The sequence below is a fragment of the Camelus dromedarius genome, chromosome 4 (assembly GCF_036321535.1).
Source record: "Camelus dromedarius isolate mCamDro1 chromosome 4, mCamDro1.pat, whole genome shotgun sequence".
In the NCBI taxonomy this organism is placed as follows: domain Eukaryota; kingdom Metazoa; phylum Chordata; class Mammalia; order Artiodactyla; family Camelidae; genus Camelus; species Camelus dromedarius.
In genome coordinates this window covers 78,956,478-78,980,266 of record NC_087439.1, presented here as the reverse complement: position 1 = coordinate 78,980,266, position 23,789 = coordinate 78,956,478, and the positions used below count along the sequence as shown (strand labels likewise).

The 23,789-nt window shown below is 41.0% G+C and overlaps 1 protein-coding gene, 1 long non-coding RNA gene and 1 other non-coding gene across 5 annotated transcripts in view; 2 read left to right on the top strand and 1 right to left on the bottom strand.

Annotated features, from left to right (window-relative positions):
• Window position 1: 1 nt before the first annotated feature.
• On the top strand, window positions 2-13,500 carry LOC135321157 (uncharacterized). 3 transcript variants are annotated; one of them, XR_010380682.1, is made up of 3 exons: window positions 2-66; window positions 12,724-12,817; window positions 13,231-13,500. It is a non-coding gene; the product is annotated as an uncharacterized LOC135321157 (long non-coding RNA). The 3 variants fall into 3 exon arrangements; XR_010380681.1 differs by lacking the exon at window positions 2-66 and adding an exon at window positions 5,119-5,276; XR_010380683.1 differs by lacking the exon at window positions 2-66 and adding an exon at window positions 9,145-9,640.
• Window positions 9,645-23,789, bottom strand: part of STAT4 (signal transducer and activator of transcription 4) — an 82,425-nt gene continuing 68,280 nt past the window's right edge. The window contains exons 15-24 of the mRNA XM_064485142.1: window positions 20,768-20,851; window positions 19,148-19,246; window positions 16,643-16,778; window positions 15,005-15,054; window positions 14,670-14,764; window positions 14,077-14,213; window positions 13,552-13,743; window positions 11,972-12,038; window positions 10,950-11,058; window positions 9,645-9,934 (exon numbers count right to left, since the gene is read on the bottom strand). Coding sequence (XP_064341212.1) covers window positions 9,908-9,934; window positions 10,950-11,058; window positions 11,972-12,038; window positions 13,552-13,743; window positions 14,077-14,213; window positions 14,670-14,764; window positions 15,005-15,054; window positions 16,643-16,778; window positions 19,148-19,246; window positions 20,768-20,851 — 996 coding nt within the window. The 3' untranslated portion in view covers window positions 9,645-9,907. The remainder of the gene's footprint in view (window positions 9,935-10,949; window positions 11,059-11,971; window positions 12,039-13,551; window positions 13,744-14,076; window positions 14,214-14,669; window positions 14,765-15,004; window positions 15,055-16,642; window positions 16,779-19,147; window positions 19,247-20,767; window positions 20,852-23,789) is intronic.
• Window positions 14,338-14,410, top strand: TRNAF-AAA (transfer RNA phenylalanine (anticodon AAA)). Its single transcript has one exon. It is a non-coding gene; the product is annotated as a tRNA-Phe (tRNA).

Below are 23,789 nucleotides of genomic sequence, written 5' to 3'. Positions count from 1 at the left end.
ATGAAAATCTGCGAAAAGAAGAAAATGTGACTGGTGGAAAGGGGCGGGAAGGAGAGAAAAGTTAAGGTAAATGGGGAGATGCAGTGTTTGGGGCGGGGGGGGGGGGTCTATCTCACAGGGTATTTCTTCCTGCCAGAGCACGACTGGCTGGGGCAACAATGCCGTTCGAGAACAGTACCTGGGATACGCGTTCTTCCCCGGATGACGGATTCACCTGTCACTACTTAAAAGCTCGCCCTCGCCGGGCGTCCGGCTGCAGGCCCCAACGACGCCCGTCCAGACTTGCCCCACCCTGGCAGCCGGAACCTCACACCCACTCACTCTGCTCGCCGGATCCGGCAGGGGTGAGCGGGGCGCAGCGGTGCTGCCTTTCCTGGGCGCGCCGGGTCGCCTCTACTCTCTCTGGGGGGTCTGACCCGCGTTGTCCCAGGAATACCTGGGTCTCTCTGCAGATTCGGCTCGGGAAAGCGAAAGTACCGGCCAGGAGAAAAGGCATCCCCGGACGCCCCGCCTCCTTGCGCTCCCGCCAATCAGAAGGCTGCGCGCTCGGCCAATCGAACGCGGCTGTTCCGCGCGCGAGCCTCCTCCCTCGGGGGCCACTGCTCTGCCAACTTGCTGGGTCCTTTCTTAGTCTTAGTGCAGGGCAGCTGACTTCTGTGTTGCAAGTAGTTCGTTGTGTTTACACATATTTTAGAGATTAACTAAAAGGCAGTTCTGTGTTTGCAGAGGCCCAAATCCCGAGATCCCTACATTAGCCCCAAACCTAAGAATTCGAGGCGGAGAACACAGGTGGGGACGTTGTCATTCTAGAAACTTAACAGCTGACTTCCATGTTGCTAATCCCAGGGGACGCTTTGCTGTCCTCACCTTATTTGACCACTCAGAAACCTGTGCAGTTGACGCCTCCATTCTTTTAACACTTCTTCCTTGGCCATGATGACGACGCACCTAACTTGCTTCTTCCCACCTCTCTGGAATGCTTTCTCCATCTCTGCTCCACCTCTGCCACCAAACCGTTCAGTGTTAAGTATAGTCAGGGTCTGGATCTTGGTCTGTTTTACCTGCACGTCACACGCTGTCTTGTGATGAGCTCATCCACAAATTCAGTGTCCTAGATATGCAGAACTTCTAGCACCCTGTCCACACCTCTCCCCTGAGCTCCGCACCCATGTATACAGCCCCCACTTGAATGTCTGGTAAGCTCTGAAAACTAGTTCTGTTCAGAACGAGCCCATCATCTTTCTCCTCAGACCTGCCCTTTTTCTAGAAATGGTGCATGCCAGATAACTAGGAGCCACCTTTGATGATGCCTTCTCACCCCTCACAGCGGCAGTTCTCAAGCCTTGCTGATTCTTTTAAATATTTCTCAAGTCTCACCACTTCTTGCCATCTTCTGCGCCATCACCTCTTTTCTCTCATTTGAATCCTTGCAGTAGATTCCCAAATGACTGCCTCACTTCAGTTCTTAACTCCCATTTAATCCATCGTCCACACAGCAGTTTGAGTGGCTTGTTTATTTTTTTAATTGCAAAGCAGATCACGTGTTTGCAAACGTGAAAATTCTACAATGACATTTTTTATAAACTCCAAATTTCTTAATGTAGCTTACAAAGCCCTGGTTCCCCTGTCACTTTCTTTAACCCCATCATGTGCCACTCTTTCCGTTCCTTACTTCAGCATTTTTGTTCTTCAAATAAGACAAGCTCTTTCCATAAACTCAAGGCCTTCTCACCAGCAGTCCTCCATTTGGAAAGCCCCTTGAGCCAAGTCCCCTTTGCCCAACTTCTTTGCTGGCTAACTCATATTTTATGTCTTAGCTAAAATCTAAGCTTAAATGTCACTTCCCCAGGTAGGAATCCCTGAGGCCAGCCTAAATTAGGTCTTCTTGAATGTGTGCTCATTAAATCAATTGGTTCCTTCAAGTAGACAGGACTTGAATCAAGCCTAGAATAATAAAGCAACTTTGGGTAGGAAAAGGATCTAAATAATTTCCCAGAAGTATGCTTATATATGTGCATATTTTAGCTTTTTCTCATTTCATATCTATATGCTCCTTCTTCTTGTCACACATTCACCCTCACAAAGTCAGTACTGAACTGGTGATAGCAATCCCTTAGTACCAAAGTAGCAGCCTTCTGTGAAAAGGGATGTTAGGCCGCAAAACAAAAAAAACAAAAAAAACAAAAAAACAAACAAACAAAAAAAACCTTTCCCCTCCTATTTACCTGCACTAAGGGCCCAAACGATGTTCGAGAAAAGCTGATGCTGGGAAGGGTAAATAATGTGTTCCACATATTTTTTTCTGATACTGTAAGATTTGCACAGAGACTAGCTTCAGTATCGACAGGAGAATTAAATAATCTTAACGTTTGCAAGTACGAAGTTTCTTTTTGGCTCTCCACATTCTGGTTGTCATCAAGTTCTGTGGATGCTTCCTTCCCTATGCCCTTTATCCTCCTCAGTTTTCCCATCATCGACAATACCCCAAGCCTTCATCACTTCAGAACTGGAATGCTAAAATAGACCCCAGTTATACTACCTTCTTGTCACTTTCCCCTCGGCTATATTTGCTGAATTAAATGCTCTAAAACACCACACTCATAGAGACATTCCTTGCTTAAAAGTCTTGGTAACCCTCATTGCATTCATGATAAACACAAACCCTGCCTGCTAGTCTGGGTCCTCTACAGAATGTTCCTAACACGTTTTGGGGTGATGGGTTACTTTTTATACTTTTCTTCATGTCTACTACGAGCACTATGACGTTCGTAGTCCAGACACCCTCACGAACAGCTTTTGAACAGCCTGTGCTTTCAGGAGAGCAGCCCATGACCACCCAGGATGAGGTATACTCGGGGAGGTGCAGACTGTCAGGCTGTTTGAAAAGTTTCCAAAACAGCCGGGCCGGCGCGCGGCGGGAGGGACGTGTCTGCTCAGAAGAGCCGTCCCGCGTGCTTTCTGGGAAATGGTCCCGGAGCGAGAAGGAGCTGGATTGAGAGGAAACCGAAAAGCGAAAGTTAAGAGACAGAAAGCGCAGTACGCAGGCGCGGGCCCGGGGCTTTCCCGCTGCCGGCCCGGCCGGGCCCGCCGGCGGTTCCCTCCCACAGCCTCCGCTCGCTCTCGCGGGACCGCCGGGGCTCCCCCGCGCCGTCCCTGCTCCCCCAGGCCCAGAGTGGGGGCTCTGGACAGGCCGAAAGGCGGAGGCGGGCTGGTGCCTGTTAACTTTAGAGGGAAGGGAGGTCGGGGGTGGGAGGGGAGCGTTTTCTAATTGCTTAAAGTGCTGGAAACTTTACCCATCCACTTCCATCTTTCTTTCTTCGCGAGGCCTGGTGACGTCTCTAGCTACACAATAAGCACGCATGCTAACTCGTATCTTACTAGTCTTTCAAGCTCTGACCCTCCCAGAGCTGGCTGCCAGCCCTTAAGCCAGAGACCAAGGTGAGGATTCTGGCTGTTTTTTCAGCCATCCTTTTCTGCGTCTGCAAAGGAGCCTTTCTTCTGGGGACTTCTCATCCCGCCCCGTCCCCTCCGCTCCCCCCTCCCCCCTATGGTGACTATACCAGAAGGAGTGCGGAAGAAGTATAATGAAGGAGAATCGTTTAGTCACCGGACCAGGATTTCGGAAGTTTGGCAGGCCCAGGAAAAATCGTTTTGGCCTGCCTGCTGTCTGTGTAACTTACTGAATGGTTCCCAGAGGCATGGAGTGGGCAGGGTTTCTTTGAGCTCTGCTCAACCACTCTTAAAGGGCTCTAGCCAGTTAGGGTGACTTGGAGACCAACCTAGGACCTCTAGTGTGGGAGGGGACCGACCTTACTGGACCACAGCCTCCGGCCTCGTTAGAGTAAGGACCAGTCCCCAGGACTGCAAGTATACTGTACATGATTCTCGCAATGCCTAGGGACGTTTATTTTCACCTGTTAGATGGAGAGAACAGGACTTGCTATACAATTTGCAGGGCCCAGTGAAAAATGAAAACAAGAGGCCCCTTATTCAAACTCATTAAGAATTTCAAGTATAACACAGGGAACTATATTCAATTTCTTGTAATAAGCTATAATAGAAAAGAATCAAAAAATATGTGTATATATATGTATGTATATATATACTACTTTGCTGTACCCCTGAAACTAACACTGTAAATCAACTACATTTAAATAAAAAATGAAATTAAAAAAAAATCAAGACAGCAACAGCAGAGCACTAAACTAAGTGTGGAGCCCCTCTGAGAGTTCTGCACTGTGCAAATGCACATGTTGCACACCCATCAGGTCCCTAGTAGGAAACTGGGGAGAGGAGGGATTTCTTCTGTAGAAACCTTGTTATGTGTTTAATGAAAACATAGATGTAATGAAGAAACAAATTATAATACCATTCCTTCCCACAGCCCTCGCAATAAAACCCAGAGCCTTCAGCTCTCCCCAGAGCCCTGCATGATCTAGTCTTGCTTCCTTCTCTTACAGATCCTGTCCCACTCTCTCCATGCTTCACTAGGCTCTGCTCCCTGTGGCCTCTTTCTTTCCCTCAAGGATCCCAGGCTTTTACCAGCCTGAGTCCTATGTATATGCAGACTGCTCTTCAGGATGCTGAGTTCCTGTCTGGGTCATGGACTTCCTTCTTCTCATTCTTTAGGTCTCAGCTCAAATGTCATCCCAGAGAGACCTTCAGAGACTGTTTCTTCCAGTTACTCTATGTCACATTTATGTTCTTCATGGTGCTTATTAAATCTGTTATTTGCTTCTTTTCATCTCTCCTCACCACCGGAGGGACTTTGTGCTGTGTTACAGCCTGCCTTCTCCCAATTTCCGTGAGACAATTAAGCCTAATGCCCGAGGCATCTGTGCATTAATTACGTTCCCTCCTGTATATCTAGAATGGCACTAGGTAGCGTCCTTGGGAGAACTGAGAAAATAGTCAAGCAAACCACATTCTGGGTCTTGTGGTTTAGATATTAAACCCTGGTTGAGAAAGGCAATGCCTGATAGAGTCTCAAAAACATTTTTCAAACGAATGAATAACAGCATTGAACAACCCTGGGATCAGGAATCACAAGTTAAATCAACCATGCAGACCTCAGCACAGGCACCAGGCCTACTGAGCTAGAATTGAGGGGGAGGAGTATTAAGAGCACGTGTATTCTGGAAAAAGTCAATGAGAGCCCCGCTCCTCCGCACTCTTCCAGCCTCTCCCCCATCTCCACCCTGCATGGATGGCCGCTAGGGCTCTTTCTATCTGCAGCAGCCTGTGAGATATCTAAGCGGATGGCCGTCAAGCCTAAGGTACGAGAGTGCTATGCAGGACTTTCCCCAGGGGCGGGCGTAGCAAAGGCAATGAGTTTAATGAAGGGGAGTTAAGGGGGAATTTCCAGAACACTTGGTTCACCTGTGGGTGTCAGGGATATTAGGCACACATGAGATACCTAAATTAAAGGGAAGTCAGAGTGAGTTAATGTACAGTCTAATTCCAGAGCATTTCTATAGAGCTTGGAAGTCACGAGTGAGGTGAAGTCGAGGAAACGTCCACTGTTGTTTGAGCAATAGCAAGCGTGTTTTGGTTAATCGGGTTGAAGTATAAAATTGGAGACTGTTTCATAATTCTAGAGTTTGGAAGATTATAACGGGAATTTAGCTTAGTCTTGCAGGCAGATCAAGGAGCAAAGGAAAGAAACTAATTACTGTCCTGTAAGTCCTTTAGTTCAAACACTAAATCATTAACAAATATTTATGAAGAAGCAGACTGTGCTAGATTTTAGGGATATGACTGTGAACAAAGGCTTCTTAGTCTCTGTACATACAGGGCTTAGACTCTAATGAAGAGAACAGATGATGTGCATTTACAACCAAGGTGATAAGAACGATGCTGGGTGATCTAGAGGATGTGGAGGAGGCATGACATGACCTGGGCCGTGTGTGTGTGCGTGTGTGTGTGTGTGTGTGTGTGTGTGTGTGTGTTGGGCAGGAGGGCTTTGTGCACATTATCCAGGGGAAAGGGTAGATGGGATGGGGTTGGAGACTTGGGAGGATACAGCAGGAGGAGGTAAGAGTGAGCATGGGCCATCAAAGAAACTGAAAGCAGTTCAGTCTTGTGTATATTTTCGATGATAAGAAGCTATTGTTGGGGAGAACTGTTGAGAAATGTGTTAAAGACTAAGAAGAGACTAAATAATGTATCACTTGAGAAAGATCCGTTGAGAATTATAGTCTTCATCCAGAGCTGGGATTCTTAACTAATTTTTGTGCCATAGATCCCTTTGACAGTCTGATGAAACCTTTGAATGCTTTCAAAAAATAATGTTTTGGGGGAGGGTACAGCTCAGTGGTAGAGTGCATGCCTAGTATGCATGTGGTCCTGGGTTCGATTTCCAGTACCTCCATCAAAATAAATAAACCTAATCCTCCCCTCAAATAATGTTTTTTGTTGAATATAATAAAATACATAAGATTAAACAGGAAACAGATTACATTGATTACACTGAAACAGAGATAAAAATATGAAAGCCAGCTTTGTGATATAGTAATATAACTGCTTTTTAAATTAATGGCGTTCAATAAGATCTAGAGGTGACTCTGATGAATGCAATTTCAAAATCATGCTTAGCATAAGCAATATTTTGAGATAACTATAACAACTGTAATGTGACAAAAATGCATGGTTTATGGTTTGTTGCCTTTATTCCACATTGAAGGAAAGTCTAAGTTTCAGTTAGAAGTTTATGAAAATAAAGTGCTAACGTTTGCCATCCAAACTCATGACCCTCAAGAATTCTATCCATACACCACAGGTAAGAACTGCCAAGCCAGAGAGCCATGAGCCCTTCGAAGATTTTAGGCAGAGATTAAAATGATCAGATTTAATTTGAATAGAGCCTCTGTCTACACAGGAAGCCTGGAATTGTTTGTTGTATTTACTTGAAGGCTGTGGTGGAGAATGTCCTTCCTCATGTTTTTACAGTGTCCTCTTTGTGAGAAATGTTCTGTGCCTTACAGTGGTGGTTACTCAACTGTATGTGTTTGTCAGAAAAGGATGAATTTTATTATATGTAAATTATGCTTCAGTTAGCCAGACTTTTAGAAATGCAGGGAAATCAATCAATGTTCACAATCAATTTGAAAAAAGAAACAAGCCTCTATGTCAGAAAGTGGAAATGTGTCTAAGGAGGCCAGTTTGCTAAGTCTGAGCACAGCCCAGGGGTGCTTTTACCCCTAATTCTGTTCCTTCTACTGTACATGGGCCTCCTGAACCATGTGAGGTAAAGAAGAACCCCTTGGGTTTGCCAGAAGTATCCTCTTCCTTTATGGCTCCTGGTGGGGGGCGGGGATTCCTTGCCACCTTAAGACTTTGAGGAAATCCATGGGCAGCTGCCTTCTTCCACCATTCATTCCAGATAAAGGCACTGATACTCAGTACAGTTGGTCACAGTGAGTCTTTACATTTAAAAGAATTTGAAAAGGGATTAGTAAAATGGACATCTGTGATTAGTCTTGGATGGCTGAGGGGAGAGGTGAAAATGTGATTAATAGTTAGAAAATAAATCTACGTTTTGTTTCATTAAATGCTGCTTACTTGCCACTAGTTGGCAGAAAAAAAATATTCTAGGGTAGGACTGGGTGGAAATGTGGTCTAAATTCCTTCCCATTGCATTTCTGTCTCATGTGGCACTCCTTATCCTGAACTGAACAGGCATCCCCAGGAATCCCCTGACAACATCCCATTACCCACACAAAGATGGCTTCTGGAATGTAAAATTCACATCCTTGGACATAACTCTTTACCCTGGGAACTTGACTTTGATTTTCTCGATCCACTTATTGGGCTCTTGTTCTTACTGAGGCCGCTGCCTGTATTACAGGGAGCAAACTACAACCTGTAGTCCTTGTAACGTCTACCCCCAAGTAATGCCGAATCACATATGAAAGCGTGGCATTGTGCTGCCTGGCTCTATATGGATGAGTATTTCAAACTTCTGCTGGATAAGTAAGAGTCCATCATACTTTTAATACATTCCACAGAATAAAAAGCTTCCACAACCTTTTTTGGTATCTAAATCCAATCATTCAAGAGTGTTTCCTGGTGGAAATACTCTTTATCTTTAAAGGATAAAAGAAAATCTTTAAAGGATAAAATGATAATGATCATTTTATAGTTTAAAATATCACTCAAGAGGAAATACTGAAGAGGAACGAGAGGGAAATTCCAATGTGAGATGTGGGAAATTCTTGATTAAACTCATGTTAGAAGGGGGATAAATATTAGTCAAAAATATATACTAATTTAAAACCAGGTTAAAATACTTCCTTTACTTCTGCTGCCCACTGATACATGTGAATTTCAGAAAACTGGGCTTGTGGAGGGAAGTAGAGACTGAAGGAACGTACCTTGAGTTAGCCCGTGGTCCTACCTCAGACAGACACCTATACCCAGAGAGCACTGTCAGGAGCTTGCAAAGGAGGAAAGGAATTGGCCTTGGGGCAACTGCAGAATATGTCCCATAGGAACAATCTAGAATCCAGTCAGGCACATGGTAGGTGGGTATAAAGGGTGAGCTGGAGAGAATGGAATCTCTCTAAGGGAGAAGGCAGGTTATATTAAAAACTTTATTTTTTCTTTCAAATCATTTCCATCAAACATTAGTTTCTCCTTGTTTGGCCTGCCTGGGTGATGGGAGATGGTGGAAGAAGTTAGAGAGGAAGGAACCCTCTAAGGGGACTATCATCTCTGACTCTGTGGTCAGGACTCACCTTGGACACCAGCCTCAGGACTTATTGTGTCTGGTCATGGGAGATGCCTCGGTATCGTGACTTCCTCCCCTGGCTCTGCAGCTGCTCTAGGGCCTGGCGACATGGAGAGGTCCCCAGGGCCTGGGCAGTGGGGATCCCACACTACTACTAAGGGCAGGGGCTGGGCAATGGCACCACTAAGCATCCAGTCCAAGCAAGGCAAGGATCAAAACAAACCTGCAGTTCGTATACATGCATTACCATCCAGTTAAAAACCTCCCCTCCTGCATCATCAGAGAAAACTGAGCAGATGGAACTTCCCATCCCAAACTCCTTTCTGCATGCTCAAGTTGGATTCATGGGACCAGAGACTCTCAGAGCTTGTAGGGACCATAGCCCACCCAGCCCAGCCTCTTCTAGAGATGAAGCACATACCACCCAGGGCTTAAGTCACTCACCCAAAGTCAGGGCTGTTATTCTCCTCACAGGCCTCAATTCATGAGATTTTTACCCACGCATCTGCTTTCAGTGTGGTTTGCCTGAGATACCACCAGGAATGACTCTGGATTTGTCTCCCTAACAGGAGAGGTATCCTTGGAAGTGGTACCAGCAGCTGTGACCCCTGAAGTTGGGACAGTGTTGACATGGCAACCAAGAGGTTACCTAATTGGCCCCAGGACACTATGTGAATTGCTACTGTTAATGCCCCATCATTACTTCCATCGTGTATCTAGTGTGATGACTCTGACCTGCTACAACTCAGGACATCAGCTTATTTGGCTTTTTTCATCAGGCCTTGCTGCTGGCTTTTGAGTATTGTAGGTGTGATTCTGTTATTGTTTACCTATTGTGAAATCTTAACACTCAAACCTTCTAGAGCCAAAATCATAAGCGACAGAGAAGAAACAAAACCAGAAATGAAACAAGTGAGTCTTTTGTTAATATTATATTAACACTGGTTTCTTGAAGTGTTTTATCTCACAAGTTTATCCGAAGCTTTGGTTTTTAGCATTTCAGTCACTACACTCTCCTTTGGTGGTGTCATGCCAGTGAGAGGAAAGCTTCAGACTTAAACCAATTCCTGGAAAACGGTATATACAAAGCTGAAGAAATAAGATGTGATTGTTGGCCAAGAACAGTCTTTAAGCTTTTTCATTTGCTTCCTTCTTTTGAGTGTCAAGAGTTTTATCCTTTCATTCGGCAGAATAGGGAGATTTCATCTAAAATTGAAAATGAAAATGACCTTTGAGCAAACTATTTTTTGCAGGTGTCACCATTTCTTGAGTAAACATCCTCTGGTCTACTAAATACACATTTCATAATCTTCCTACCGGTTAACTGCTAAGTACAGTTCTCTCAAAACTAACTGAGGTTGATCAGTCTAAAATAAAAGGCACCTATTAAATAGATGAAAACTATTTTAAGAAGGCTTTTTCATCCCACAAAAATATAATGATAAAATAGGTGTAAAATGTAGCAGAAGTTCTTTTATAACAAAATGATTTAAGGACAGCTAACATTGAAATAAGTGGTTCCATCCCTGGAAATCTTCAAGAGAAGGACTAAAAACCACTTGATTCATAGCCAGACACAAATCTCTTGGGGCTCAGGGTCCCTCCAAGATTCTGTTATTCTGATGTATGTTGGTCCACATGTAATTGGGGTTTTGAACTGCTTGACAGTATTGGGGACTAAAATAAATAGAATGCATCCTACAGCACATCATCACATCTAAGATTATGACTCAGTTCTCAGAAAAGTATTATTATGCTGCTAATTGGTTGTTGTTCATATACCGCTTGAAGAAGTTCCCAGGACAGGACTAACAAGGCAAGTAACAATCAAGAAAAATTGGAATTTATGGTACTTGAACTGCTAAAATAAATATGAAGCTAGATTTGTAAATATTGACCGATAAATGTTATTCGCTCAAGTGGGGAGAGTAGTGGGGATGGGTGGGGCTGATGGTGGAAGCAGGGACAAAGTGTGCTTGAGTCGGGGTGGGGCACAGGAGTACTTTGCCCTTTGTTGACTTTTGATGGAAAAACAGAGCAGTTCAAGTCAGCATAGGTGTCTGCTTTCAGTGCCCATAATGTCAGCAACACGCAGATACCCCTTGTGCTGTGCTCATGGATTTGTTCCAACCAGTGTGTTTTCTCACTGCCCAGGCAGCTCTTCACCGCCTTTGACTCATTAGAAATGCCCTTGACAGCAATGGAAAGAAAGGGAACGTACGGCAGTTTCAATGGTTGTGGGACTCAGGTTTTCTCTCAGCACTGCATAGACACTTGGTGACATGGGAAGAAGGTCTGATGGAGAATGTGGCTCAGTTGAATCACTTCGGCTTAAAGAGATAACAGGGTAGATATTGAAAAGGATTAGAAATAATAAGCTTGTGGTGACTTACTGTGTTAGGAAATGTTGGGACTCAAGCAGGCTACCCCAAAACGTGCCTCAATACCATATTGATTATTTTGAATTAAATTAAGTTACTTAAGAAAGAATGGATGCAGGAGGGACACTTTGACCCCCCTCTCTGCCTCCCTGAAAGCAAGAAATCCATCTCTCCTGGGAAAGGTACCCTCCCTGCATCTGGAGGTGGAAGGACACTCTCATCGCCAGAGACAGGGGACTCATTTGGGGCTGAGAAGCCTGTGTAAGTGACCCTTGTTACTTCTTTAACTCACTACCCCAAGCCCAAACTCTGTTTAGATTCTTCACTAAAGCACCCAAAGCCCACAGTGTTCTGTCAATGCCTCACAAATTTACTGGGTTTTTTCTTCACCTAAAAAGTATAAAATCTGCCTGCTTTGGCCACTTCTTCGGTCCCATTTCCATGAGACTTCTGTGCGCACAAATTGAAATTTGTTTCTTTTATTCTGTCAGTTCATCCTGTGTCAATGTTATTATTAGTCCAGCCACAAGAACTTGAGGGGGTAGAGGGGGAAATTTTCCACTTCACAACAGAACTCCGTTCTAGGACTTCATCTGTCTGTGACACTAAGATGTCTAATTCATCATTTGAAGTCAGATCATCCAGCCTGCTATGGAATACATGGCATACAAAAGGGCAACTTTATAACTCTCATGTGATAGACTGTGGGGCGTCCTGAAGACTAGCTTTATGTGTTGACATTGAGCATTAAAATGCTTTATTCTCAGTTATATGTACCCTGATCTACCCTTAAACTTCCAGCTTTTTTTTTTTTTGGATAAGTTCAATAATCATTATTTTACATGTGACTAAGATTACTTACATTGTTGAGATGGGGATAAAAACAGAAGGAACATAACCTTTGTCTCCCCTTTCTGTTGGTCTTGAAACTGGAAAAGAAAGGCACAAAATTGGGGAAAAATGTTATTATTATTATTATTATTATTATTGATAAAACTAGAAAAAAGTCTAGAAAAATAAAAGTAATGCTAAAAAGAAGAGAGGGAGTACAATTGTTAAGTGATTCACAAAATTTTTTAGTTGAATTGATGACACAGTATTTCAGATGAGCCTAAAATGTGCAAGAAGAGAAAAACAAATCTCTTGGCAGACCTACTCTGACATTACATGTTAATGCTCTAAAATATGTGAGAAAAATTGGGAATCAACTACACTACTTGTCTTCTATGTTGCATTTAAGTTTAATTATAAGGACCAGTCTATTCATGGGTTGGAGATTTGTAATAACTCAATCCTTTTCATTAAAACTGACACTGATCATAATCTTATAATTACACAAATTTCTGCAACGCAGACATTTCAGTGTTGCTAAAAGTGCTACTGCACTGTAGTGACAGTAATGTGCAAACTTCATCTTGGAACCATCCCGAAATTTCTCTGGCATACTGCGGTGAACTTGTACTTGATCCAACTATAATTTGGACCAACTGTAATTTTTCAACTGTTACCTGTTGCACTGGCATTTGTTATTTCATTTGATCAGATTGTAGAGACACTTAAAAGCCACAGGTTTTTGTTGTGGTCATGGTTGTTGTTTTCTTTTGTTTGTTTCAGAGGGGGATGAAGTGGGGTGGCAGCAAGCCGCCACCTGTGAGTGACAATGGCGGGGTGTCCCACAAGATGGTGCTCATATATTTAATTGCTACAGGTGAACATTGTATTGGGTTGTATAATATTTTCATTTAAAGAAACAGAATAGTGAACTTAAATTACAATTGTACAGCTAATTTCATGAGTGTTCTTTTCATGTTATTCAACAAATATTTACCAAATGCCTGTTTTGGCCAGGTATTATTTCAGGCCCTTAGGATACAACCAGGAAAGGCAATCATGTCAAGACTTGTTCTCGATGGGCTGGGAGGTGGGGTGTGGGGGGTGGAGCACAGACCCCCTTGCCCCCTCCATGGCAAGTGAACAGTACTCTGAGTTCTGAGTCTACTACAGTAGGCAAAAAATAGAAAGCTTATAAGCCCTGAGCTTCTTTTGCAAAAATAGCCTTGCCTAACTTTTAACAGCTTTCTAATCATTACCTCCTCTTTCTTTTCTTCTCCCCCCGGGCAGAACGTGCAGTCAGAACCATCCCTACTTTAGAAGGGAGAAAAACGAAACTCTGCGGGTGCTGAGTCTCCGTGGCCATAGCGACATCCGGCCACAGCTACTCATGACTGACTGCTCTGCTAGCTGGGCCGCCCCGGGTTCCTTTTCAGGAACTGCTGACACATCACCTCATTTCTAAGGCTTTGACCTCCTCCACATACCCCTTAGATCTTTTAGTGATTAAAGTCAACATTAAAAAAAGAGAAACTTCATTTACTTTCCTCCAGTCTGAGGCCATTTTCCAAAATCTTAAGGAAAAAAAAAAGGGAATGGAAAGAACCTAACCTTCGCATGGCTGGGAGCTGTAGTGTTTACCGAAGGCTTTGTCTTTGGGAATGTCAGGATAGAGGTACTTCAGAGGGTTTTCAGGAATGTTTTCAGCCATAATGACCTTATAGTCTCGAAGGATGTCAGCGAAGGGCAGAGCAGACAACCGGCCTTTGTTGTAGGGTTCTACAGAGTGAAATCTCACTTCTCCTGGAAAAACCCAAAGGGAGGGAATATTCAGGTTCCCGCAGGCACGCCCTGTGGCCATTCTTCCTGCCCACATTATCCTCATGTCACTGGTTATAAAACAATGCCAGCCCTTCTCTGCAGCGTGGACAGTACAGATGGCCACATGATAGAGGACACCCACGTAGGCTGTGAGAAATTCAGAGGCTACCCTCTTCTGGGACAGCTGTGACAACTAATATTCAAATCCGCTGCACACATGCAAAACAGAACAACACGCCACATGCTTCTGAGAAGGGAAATACGAATAACCCAAACTCAATACTAGTTTCACATGAAGAAATAGTGACCATGTACCATTTTCAGAATGGTCCACCCAGGTGAAAGTTATTCCTCCAAGATGACTTTCACTGAATCGTAACAAAAAGGTTCCAGGCATTTTATCCTTTAGCAAGAGTCGTTCCTTCTCTTTGCTGACAAAGCCCATGACATACCTAAAAACAGAACAAGGCATAGTTTTATCTGATCAAAGACTAAAATTTATTGCACTTGCCTTTAATCCATTCACAAAGAACAGACCTAAATTTGTTTTGAGTATAATCAAAAGTCAATGGCGGGGGAGGGTAAAGCTCAGTGGTAGAGCACATGCTTAAAACGCATGAGGTTCTGGGTTCAATCCCCAGTACCTCCATTAAAAAATAAATAAATAAACCTAATCACCTCCCCACCACCAAAAAAAAAAAAAAAAAAAAAAGTCAACAGTGCCTGAATTATTCTTATACAGATTAAATATCAATACTCTATGAAGAATGTAAGAAACTATAGCTATTTTCCATGCTATGACACTAAATTTGCTTAAAAAGAAAAGAGGAAAAGAAAAGGGGGAAAAAAAACAACAGCATAAAAATAAGAACCTAATGATCGTATGGAACAAATAGTCTATAACTCACCCATCAATCCAAAGGGGAAGAATGTGTTTCTTAATTAGATCTAATATTGCTTCAAGCCACGTCCAGAAGGTAAATGATTTACCAGGTAGGTGTTCCTATTGGGATAAACAAACATGTTAGGATAATGATTATTTTAATAGTAATGTTCATATAATAATTCAAGTTCCTTTAAAAAATAAAACATTTCCTTTAAATGAGATAGCACTTTAGAATCTTTTAAAAAAAAATAATCTTATCTTGGAAACCCTCAAAACCCAGGCTATGATGTTGGGGCTTAAAAAGGAGCACTGGAGAAAAAAAAAGGTTAATTGACACTACCCTCCCCCTGTGTGTACCTTGCAGAACTTGGCCCAGGTGAGATGACCATCACTGTAGCTAGACTGGACTAAAATGAAAGAGAAGAATGAGATTTTTATTAAACAATTTCATTAAACAATAGAACAAATTAGACTCTTCAATTTGGATTTAATTTAGAAATTTAGATCCCTCCCACCCTGCCCCTTTCAAGCATTTCCTAAGCTGTGGGTTTACAGTGTTCTTCATGCTAAGAACAATAAAAATACAAGAGATCATGAAACTTATTATCTAGGAAAGAATTCTTTTCAATGGAGGAGCTAAAGATAGCCTTAAGAAATGGATGGGTGTCTAGAACCAGGCCTTCGTGAATATAGGATATAAATTGTCAGAGGAGAAGGAAGAGGCCACTCCAGTAGCAAGAATAATGTAGGATGGGGCACAGTGGACATGAGCACGGCTTATATAGGAGACAGTAAGAGCAGCCTAATGTTGGTAAATAAACATTATAAAGTAAATTTGTAGAGACCAGATTGCCAGGAGTCTTGAAGATTATCACAAAATGAATGAACTAGATGAAATCCATTTGGCAATGAGGAACCACTGACTGTTCTGATTCAGGGCAATGAAAGAAGAGTTTCTGTCTAAAATTTAAGGACAGTATAAGAATAATTTGATGAAGATCTGAAAGGCTAGGGCTGCATCTGCACTACATATTTAGAAGCTTTATTCACTCATTAATATTTATTGAATGCCTACTGTTGCGCTTTATGATTTAAATAAGGATGGAAAGGGGTATTTACATTAAGTGATTTTTGTAATCTTCCCCAAAGCCTTGATTTATTTAGACACCTATTGGTCAGAGAGTTGGTACAAGAGGCAACCCAGCATCACTTGTTAAGTCAAACTAAACCAAGTCACAGACGATTTCACTGCTGCCGCTCAAATGCCTCTTTGGCCCTACCTTACCTAGAAATGTATACAGATCCAATTTTAACTCTCTTTTTGGTGCTAAATGTGTTTACCGTAGACTTGTTAAAATACACATACGTTTTAAAAATCTTTCAGTAAAAGCTTACAATGTAGTCACTACACGGAGTACCCATGTTTCGACTTTGCAAACTTTGGAAGCATCAATCAAAACTGAAATTCTCTTGCTATAAAGAATTAAGTATTAGCTGGGTGGTTTTAAATTTCTGTTAAATTTCCTGGCCCTGGGATCAGCTATTTTCCGGATGGCTAATAACCATTGTGCTGTTAATATGAAAGATCAAGGCACCATTACGGCTTCACAGTACATTCAGTGGAAATGGCATAAGAACACCTTGGAGGCTGGAGTGTGGAATAGAAAGGAAGGGGCTTCAGAGCTGGACAGGCCTGGCCTGCATCTTGGCCCTGCTTGTACTAGCCCTGCAGGCGTGGCAAGTCCCTTAACCTCTGAATTTAAGAAGACTCATTTATAAAAATGGATAGAATAATGAGTTATCCTTATTATTCTGCCTTAAAGTACTTTTGTGAGAAAGATGATATAGCATTTAGCCCTGTGCATAGCAATATAACAGGAACACAATAAATTGTAACAGTCATTATTATTATTAACTGCAGTAACATCACCATCGGTCTTTAAAACACATGAGTACTGAAAGTGGGACAAGTCCTTCACATCTACCAGTTCTCACCTGTAAGCTTCTCGGCCAGCATGCTGAGTTGATCAGAGTTAAGACCACGGCCGACATATGATGAAAACTGCCAGCTCATCACTTCTAGGAGTTGACTCAAAGTGGCAGATGGAGGGTTATTAAAGAAAACCAAGTTCTGAAAGAGTTGTAGTGATGATTGTATTTGTTAATCACACTGAACACACTGTAGTTCAATATACAGGATTCCTGACTGAAACTCTTTAGGCCAACTTAAGTTAACAATATAGAATATTGTCTCATCTCTGTTGTGCTTTGTAATTAAGACCGATTTTGTCTTTTACTAAAAAGCTCCCTGTTCTTTGAGTCTAATGTAACATATGGCCCTGTCTTATCCTTGAATGACTCACTGGGCAGCTCTTTAACTTTCCCTGGACTATGGGCTATCAGTCAACTCATGCAAGTACTTAACACTGTCCAACAGTTAGACAGATACCCCCTTCTGAGATAATATTAATCTTAAACAAAACCTATATATGTTATTCAATTGGTTTATCATGGGTTGGTACAAATTATACCTTGAACAGACAAAGCATCCCAAAGCACAAAAACAGTTAAGTCCCAGGTTAAGGAAGGAAGGAGATCCTACAATATGAATTCATAATTAACCTGAAAATCTGGTTTTGCTGATAGTACAGGAATCTTTTCTTATTTTGCTCTAAATAAGAGGATCTTCTGTATGATCAACTGCAAATAAGATGGTTTGTACCAGAAACTAGGTCAACAGTGGTGAAACAGAAGACTGCCTCAGATTACTGGGAAGCGTAAAGTGTGAAAACCAAGAAAGATATCTTAAGAAGGGAAGGGGGAAGACTTGAGAAAGGGGGAAGAATCGAAAATTGGGGAGAAAGTCTCTGGTGAACATGAACTAAGCTGGGCAGCAAGAAAAGGGATCAATTCAAGAAATTTCCAAAGATGAGAATAAAAGAGGACACAGCATCTAGCAAGGAAAGGGAGATAAGGAGGGGGAGGAACAGACAAAAAGAATCTCTAGAAAGATAGTATTCCTTGAACCTGAGGATTGCATCTGCATAAATGACCTCAAAGCATAGAATAAAGGTCTAGGAGCTTAGGTTTGGAAGCAGAATAGAATTAAGAAGAGAAGCCAGAGTTAGTTGTTATACTGAACCCTGTAAGTAGGCTGTGCATTTATGTGTTAGGAGCTGTCTATGAAATACATCTCCAGGTTTCTCAACCAAGGCTAGAGCAGAATCTGAGATGGTTGGTGTGACAACTTTGATGGCTTTCTTGTAGAAGAAGGCTGCTGAAGAAAGCTAAGGGCGGCAGCACTGCACTCTGAGGCTGGAGGACAGAAAAGTATTCCATCTTCCCTCCTACATCCTGGAGTTGGATGAAAAGCTCCAAACGTGTGTAGCTCCTGATGGGGAATGACATTAAATCTCAGAAATGTGGGCTATTCTTGGTTTTAAAGACCTTTAAAGTAACCTTTCTAGTGAGTTCTGTTCTCACTGCAGGCTGAGAGGAGGCAAGGCACAGGCAGTCTTTCTGTCTGCAGTTAATCTGCCTCAGATGCCAGGGCACCAGAGGATGAGAAGGAATAGGGCTGAGTTACTTTCCATGTTGTTTCCTTGTTAGGCACACTCAATAAAAGGGAAAGAACGCTTGGAGCTGACTTATTGTGACTGTTCCTATTGCTAGGACCTAAGACAAAAGAATTCTTCTCTTTGGAGGGAAAAATTGCTCTGAAATCAAGAATTGTTATTGTTTACAGCTGACCTATTTTCTCTAGACCTTGGTGGTTTCCAGGAAAATACACTGGGGTTTTGCAAGAGGGAACAGGGGAAATGCTACTCATCTTTTGTGCCCCGCCTTTCCTTGGTGGTCTTTTAAGAAGAGCTTCTATTCTTGGCTTGCTTTGAAACTGGAGGCCAATTTTTGATCCGTATCTTAAATAACCACCAGATGGCACTAAAACCCAATTTTAGGCCAGAGTGGATTACATAAAAACAGCTTGAATGGATTAAATCTATAATCAACTCAAAAATTTGTACAGAGTGTCATTAGGCAAGAAGGATGAATATTCTAGTCACTTATTTGGAAACCAATTCTCCACCTGTGTGGAAGAGCCTGTGTGGAGAAGGTGTGGCCAGAAGTAGGTGAGGAGGTAAACACCGCAGTCAGACATCAAATTCTGGAGCCGAGTCTCCCCAGAGCCCAGCTAACAGAGCCACAGGATGGCCCTGGAACTCTCTGTGATGCACATAGGTGGGAGCTGACCAGACCCTCAGAAGTAACAAGTACTTATCTGTCACTATTGCTAGCCTCTCAGAGTCCAAGTACATCAGAACACATTACTTTAAATATGACATGAGGGAGGACTCATACAACTGAATATACTAGAGTTCTGGAATAAAAAAACCCACAAAGACAGGTATATATCTATGTATCTTTTGATGCAGATTGGTTTTGTTGACAATAAAACAAATCAATTGGAATTAAAGAAGGAGAAACAGGAACAGAGACTACCTGGGAATCGTTGGTTGACACATTGTACCAAATAATGGATGCCCAAGCGTTAGGTAACTGACTGACATTGGAAATCATCACCACAGGTAACGAGCTGGTCTGTTTAAAAAAAAAAAAAGCATAATTATTACAGGTAGTCACACAGTACATGACTTCACACTTGATCCTCTCCCCTAAAGGCCATCTCAAGCCAACCCCACTCCTCCAATCCTGGTGTCTACACTGCCCTGGTCACTAAAATGACTTGTGAAGGCACTGGAACCTTTGGAGAATATATGAATCAAGGTACAGGGATGAAGGAAGTTATGAAAACAAGAATCCTATCAGACTGCTCGGTGAGTTAGCTTCCCCAATGTCTTCCCTGACTCTGTAGCTATTTATACTTTCTTATATCACATACTGCCTAGAATGCAACTAATTAAAGCTGGTATTGACTTAGCAACTTTTCTCTTAATAAATTACATTAAAGAATCTAATTTTAAGTTTATCTCTGGAATGGATTAATATATTCAAATTATGATCTAACATCTAATTAATGACAGTTCCAGACATGGGAGTATTAACTGTAGAAGATGGAGAGCGATTTTGGAATACGAAGCACAATGGGAGACAGGGCTGCCCCATCTGTTGTTGGAGCTCTCAACTTCGTACTGTTGGGGCTGAAGTTTTCCACCTTATGGAATAGACAGGCTTCACTAGTTTAGTGAAGACTAGTCTGGGAAACTTAACACCTTATAGTAATTCTTTCCCATTAATAGAGGTTAGATTGCTTACAGACAGTGAAATGCCCAGTTGAGGAACTTAATAGCTCGTGGAAGCAGACATTTGGGGAAAATAGACAAGGAAGGAATCTATAGAAAATTTTATGAACATGTTTACATTCATTAAGATAAAAGGCAGAACTCTAAAATGATGTATCTCACAAATAGGACCATATTCAGGTGGGTGAAACCGTGTTTGTTCATTCATGCACTCATTCATTCATTTAATCAACAAACATAGAGTGTCTACTGTGTACCGGACATTGGGCTAGGCCCTGGTAATGGAGGGGTAAACAAGGTGTGATGTCCTGCCTTCAAGGAACTCATGGTCAGTCATGTTCCACTTAATCCCCAGTTTCTTTATACCTTCTTTGAGTTCAATGGTGACTATTATAAAGGGATTAAAACAAGGTACTGGTGATGTTCCTATCATTGGTTGTTGCTCATTACACTAGAAAAGACTTTCTTCTGAGGGATTTTTTTATGTACAAGTTAAATTTTTGAAAATATATCATATGTGACATGGTTCAAATATACTCATTTCCCTCTAGGCTTTCCAACAAATACCCATGGCTCAGGGAATCCCAGAAAACAAACAAACATACATACAGTCTGGGCAACAAATTATTCAATATGTATTGCATTCATAATGACTGTGAGATTTTTATCATTTATATTTAAGCAGAATAACATATGTTGACTAACTAGTGAATATTTGACATGTTGATTTTCTAAATTAAAAGAAAAATAAGGAATAAGGAATGCTAAAACCTAGAAAAGAGTGAGCTTTCATCTTCAAATGCTGACCAGTTCCTGAAAATGTTATTAGTAAATAGTTGATATTCGTAGAAAAACTTACCTCCAAATCTATGGTCAGGCCATAGAGGCAGATCTGTGTCTCAAAGGTTATGGAATGAAGCTCTTCAGTCACCATGTGACAGCCCTAAGGGGGAAAAAATAAATTGTTATCTTACAAATGCAGAGTACCTATATATTATTAGGCCTGTTTTTATAAAAATTAACAAATTCTTAAATACCCTCAAACATTTTGTAATACAGGACATTCCCTCTTACTATTTAAAAAGTTATTTAGTGTGTACACAGAATTTGAGAAATCTTCATTTCCACAAACAGAATGATTTTAAGTCTCCAAAACAGTATAATTTTTGGCTTCTTCAATTCCAGCATATTTTCTTCAGTTGAAATTCAGACAAATAGTTCTTTATTTTTAATTTTGGAAGTTAGTCTTTTTGACTTACCAACTATTAATAAAAGCAAGCCTTATGTGTGTAGCTATAACAGAAACAAGTCAGTGTCATAATGGATTTGTTTAAAAAGACAGCAAGATTTCCTTCTGGTTAAACTCGGTGAGTGGAATACATGTACTTTCCTCATCTCCTTCCAAGATACTTCGGTAAAGTAACAGCCAGAGTTTTATTTGCTTTCCAATATAGTAAAATGGTAATCTAGGTCTCTGAGTGAGAGGTCAGGAGGTCGGGGGTGAGAGTGGCAATTAGAAGCAGTGGGTCTTAGAGCCAGGGGTTGGAAGCCTTGAGCCCCCTGAGGCTGGAGTGTGTGGGGTGAATGGGAGAAGCAGTTACAAGCCACTGCCCATGCAATGAAGTCCCCTGCCTTCCCTGACCCTGGCAGAAGACAAGACGTTTACTCTCCGGAGAGGATGAATCAGAGGAACCAGAGGGCTCTCTGCATTTTTCATCCAAGGCCAAGCTGAGGGAAGGGTGAGGCACTGCGCTGGAAGATCCTGTAAAATCTAGGGAAGCCCATGCCCCTTTCTCTGCTTGAGATCTCCAGGAAAGATACCTGGGAGGAAGACCAGACCAAGGGAGACAACTTACCGATACTGCTTTGGGGTACCCCAATAAGACAGCCAGGTCCTAATAATCATCCTTAAGTCTAAATCCCCACCATGCACAAAGAATTTCCAATTTTTTTAGTGCTTTCTCCAGAACAGTAAGCTAATGGTCATCCAACACCTGACATGAAGTATAGATATAAAAATCAACAATGAAGGACTCAAAAAAAAAAAAAAAAGATAATGTGAGCAGCAAATGAAGAATAAAAAAACTATACTAAAAAAACATATGTCAGGCTCAGGTTTATATATCAGACCAACAAATAAATGGCATGGGAAAGGAGCCAACCAACCAATGTAATGGCTTGGATATTGATTTGCACAAACCAACTGTAAAAAGATCTTTTTGATACAGTGGAGAAATTTGAAAAAGTAATGGAAGTTTTATTAAGGAAAGATTTCAAGAAATTGTTATTTTTGTTTTTTGTGGTAAGGGTATTGGGTTAGGTTTTAAAAAATTTTTATCTTCTATATATAGTCCTCTACACTTCACTACAAAACATTACTGAGAAAAATTGAACAACATCTAAGTAAATGCTGGACATACCATGTTTATGTATTGGAAGATTCAGTATTGGAATTATATTACTATGTATAAACATATTCCCCAAAAATTTAGATTTCTGACAAATAAATTATATTACTTTATTAAAAAAATGATAGATTGATAAAAAATTCTTATCTTCTAGATGAGTACCTACCCAAAATATCAATGAGGAAGATGCTATACTACCTGGAATTTAAGTATTCCAGAAAAAAATGTGTTTTGGGGAAAATAAATTAAATAAGATAGGCAAAATATTAATTACTATTGAAGTTAGGTAATGTATAAATGAAGGTTCATTGTATTTCTCTATATAGTTTTGTATATTTGTGTATTATATATATATATTTGTTCATTAAAAAGTTCTTATAGATGTTTAAAAGAGTTTTCAGATGTTATATCCTTACAGATGTCACAAATATATTACATTAGTGAAAGACTAGTATACTATCAAAAGGAACATTCAGAAAATAATAATGAACAATTAAAAATATAATCAGAGAAATAGGCCAAAAAAAAAAAAAGTAGAAGAACTGAAAGTAGGGTGGAGAAAATGTCCCAGAAAGTAAAACAAACAAACAAACAAAGAAATAAAAAATAGGATAGAAAAGATAACAAAGAATAAACAAACTCCAACAATAAAATTAACAGAACTTCCAGAAAAAGAACAAAGAAAATGGCGTAGAGGAAATATGAAAGGCATAACCCAATGGTAACTCTTACACATTTCTATTTTTTTAATTGAAGTGCAGTCAGTTACAATGTGTCAATTTATCTTATACATTCTGATGGGAGTTGATACCATCACTTTGGACAATAATTTCTCAATGTCTCATAAAGTAGAAGATGCACTCCCTAGGATGATAGTGAGAGGAAGTTGAGAAAAAAAAAAACAAAAAACAAAAAATGATTGTGCAACAGGATCAGAGGACAATCAGCCCAGATTGGAGCAAGAGATGGAGGGCTCTCAGAGGGATGTTGCCAAGAAGAAAGAAAAAGACAGAAATTCAGATTGACCTGTTGGGCTGTATTTTAAGGAGCTTTCAAGTTCTGAAGGAACATTTGGAGCTACATTAGAAACAGGTACATAAAATAAATTGATCAAATAAAAAAAATTGAAGAAACTAATAATTCCAGGGAAAACTAAAAAATAATACAAGAATGGAAATACAATCATATTATGTTACATGGCTCAGCTGTTAACAATTTTTATATAATCATAGTAATGTAAACATTGAATATATTAACTAACCAAAATATGTTATATGATAATATTGTGAAGATGGGGGAAATGGAGAGCTGGTATAAGAGAGCCATAGCTTAATCTTTTATAGAAATAATTCAGGAGTTAAGTGCATACAAGAAAAAAAAATCAAGAAATATCAGTATGATATTAGCATGATATTTACAGCTCAAAAAGTGATCACCTCTAGGGAGATGGTTTAGGGTGGGAAGGAGTGAGAC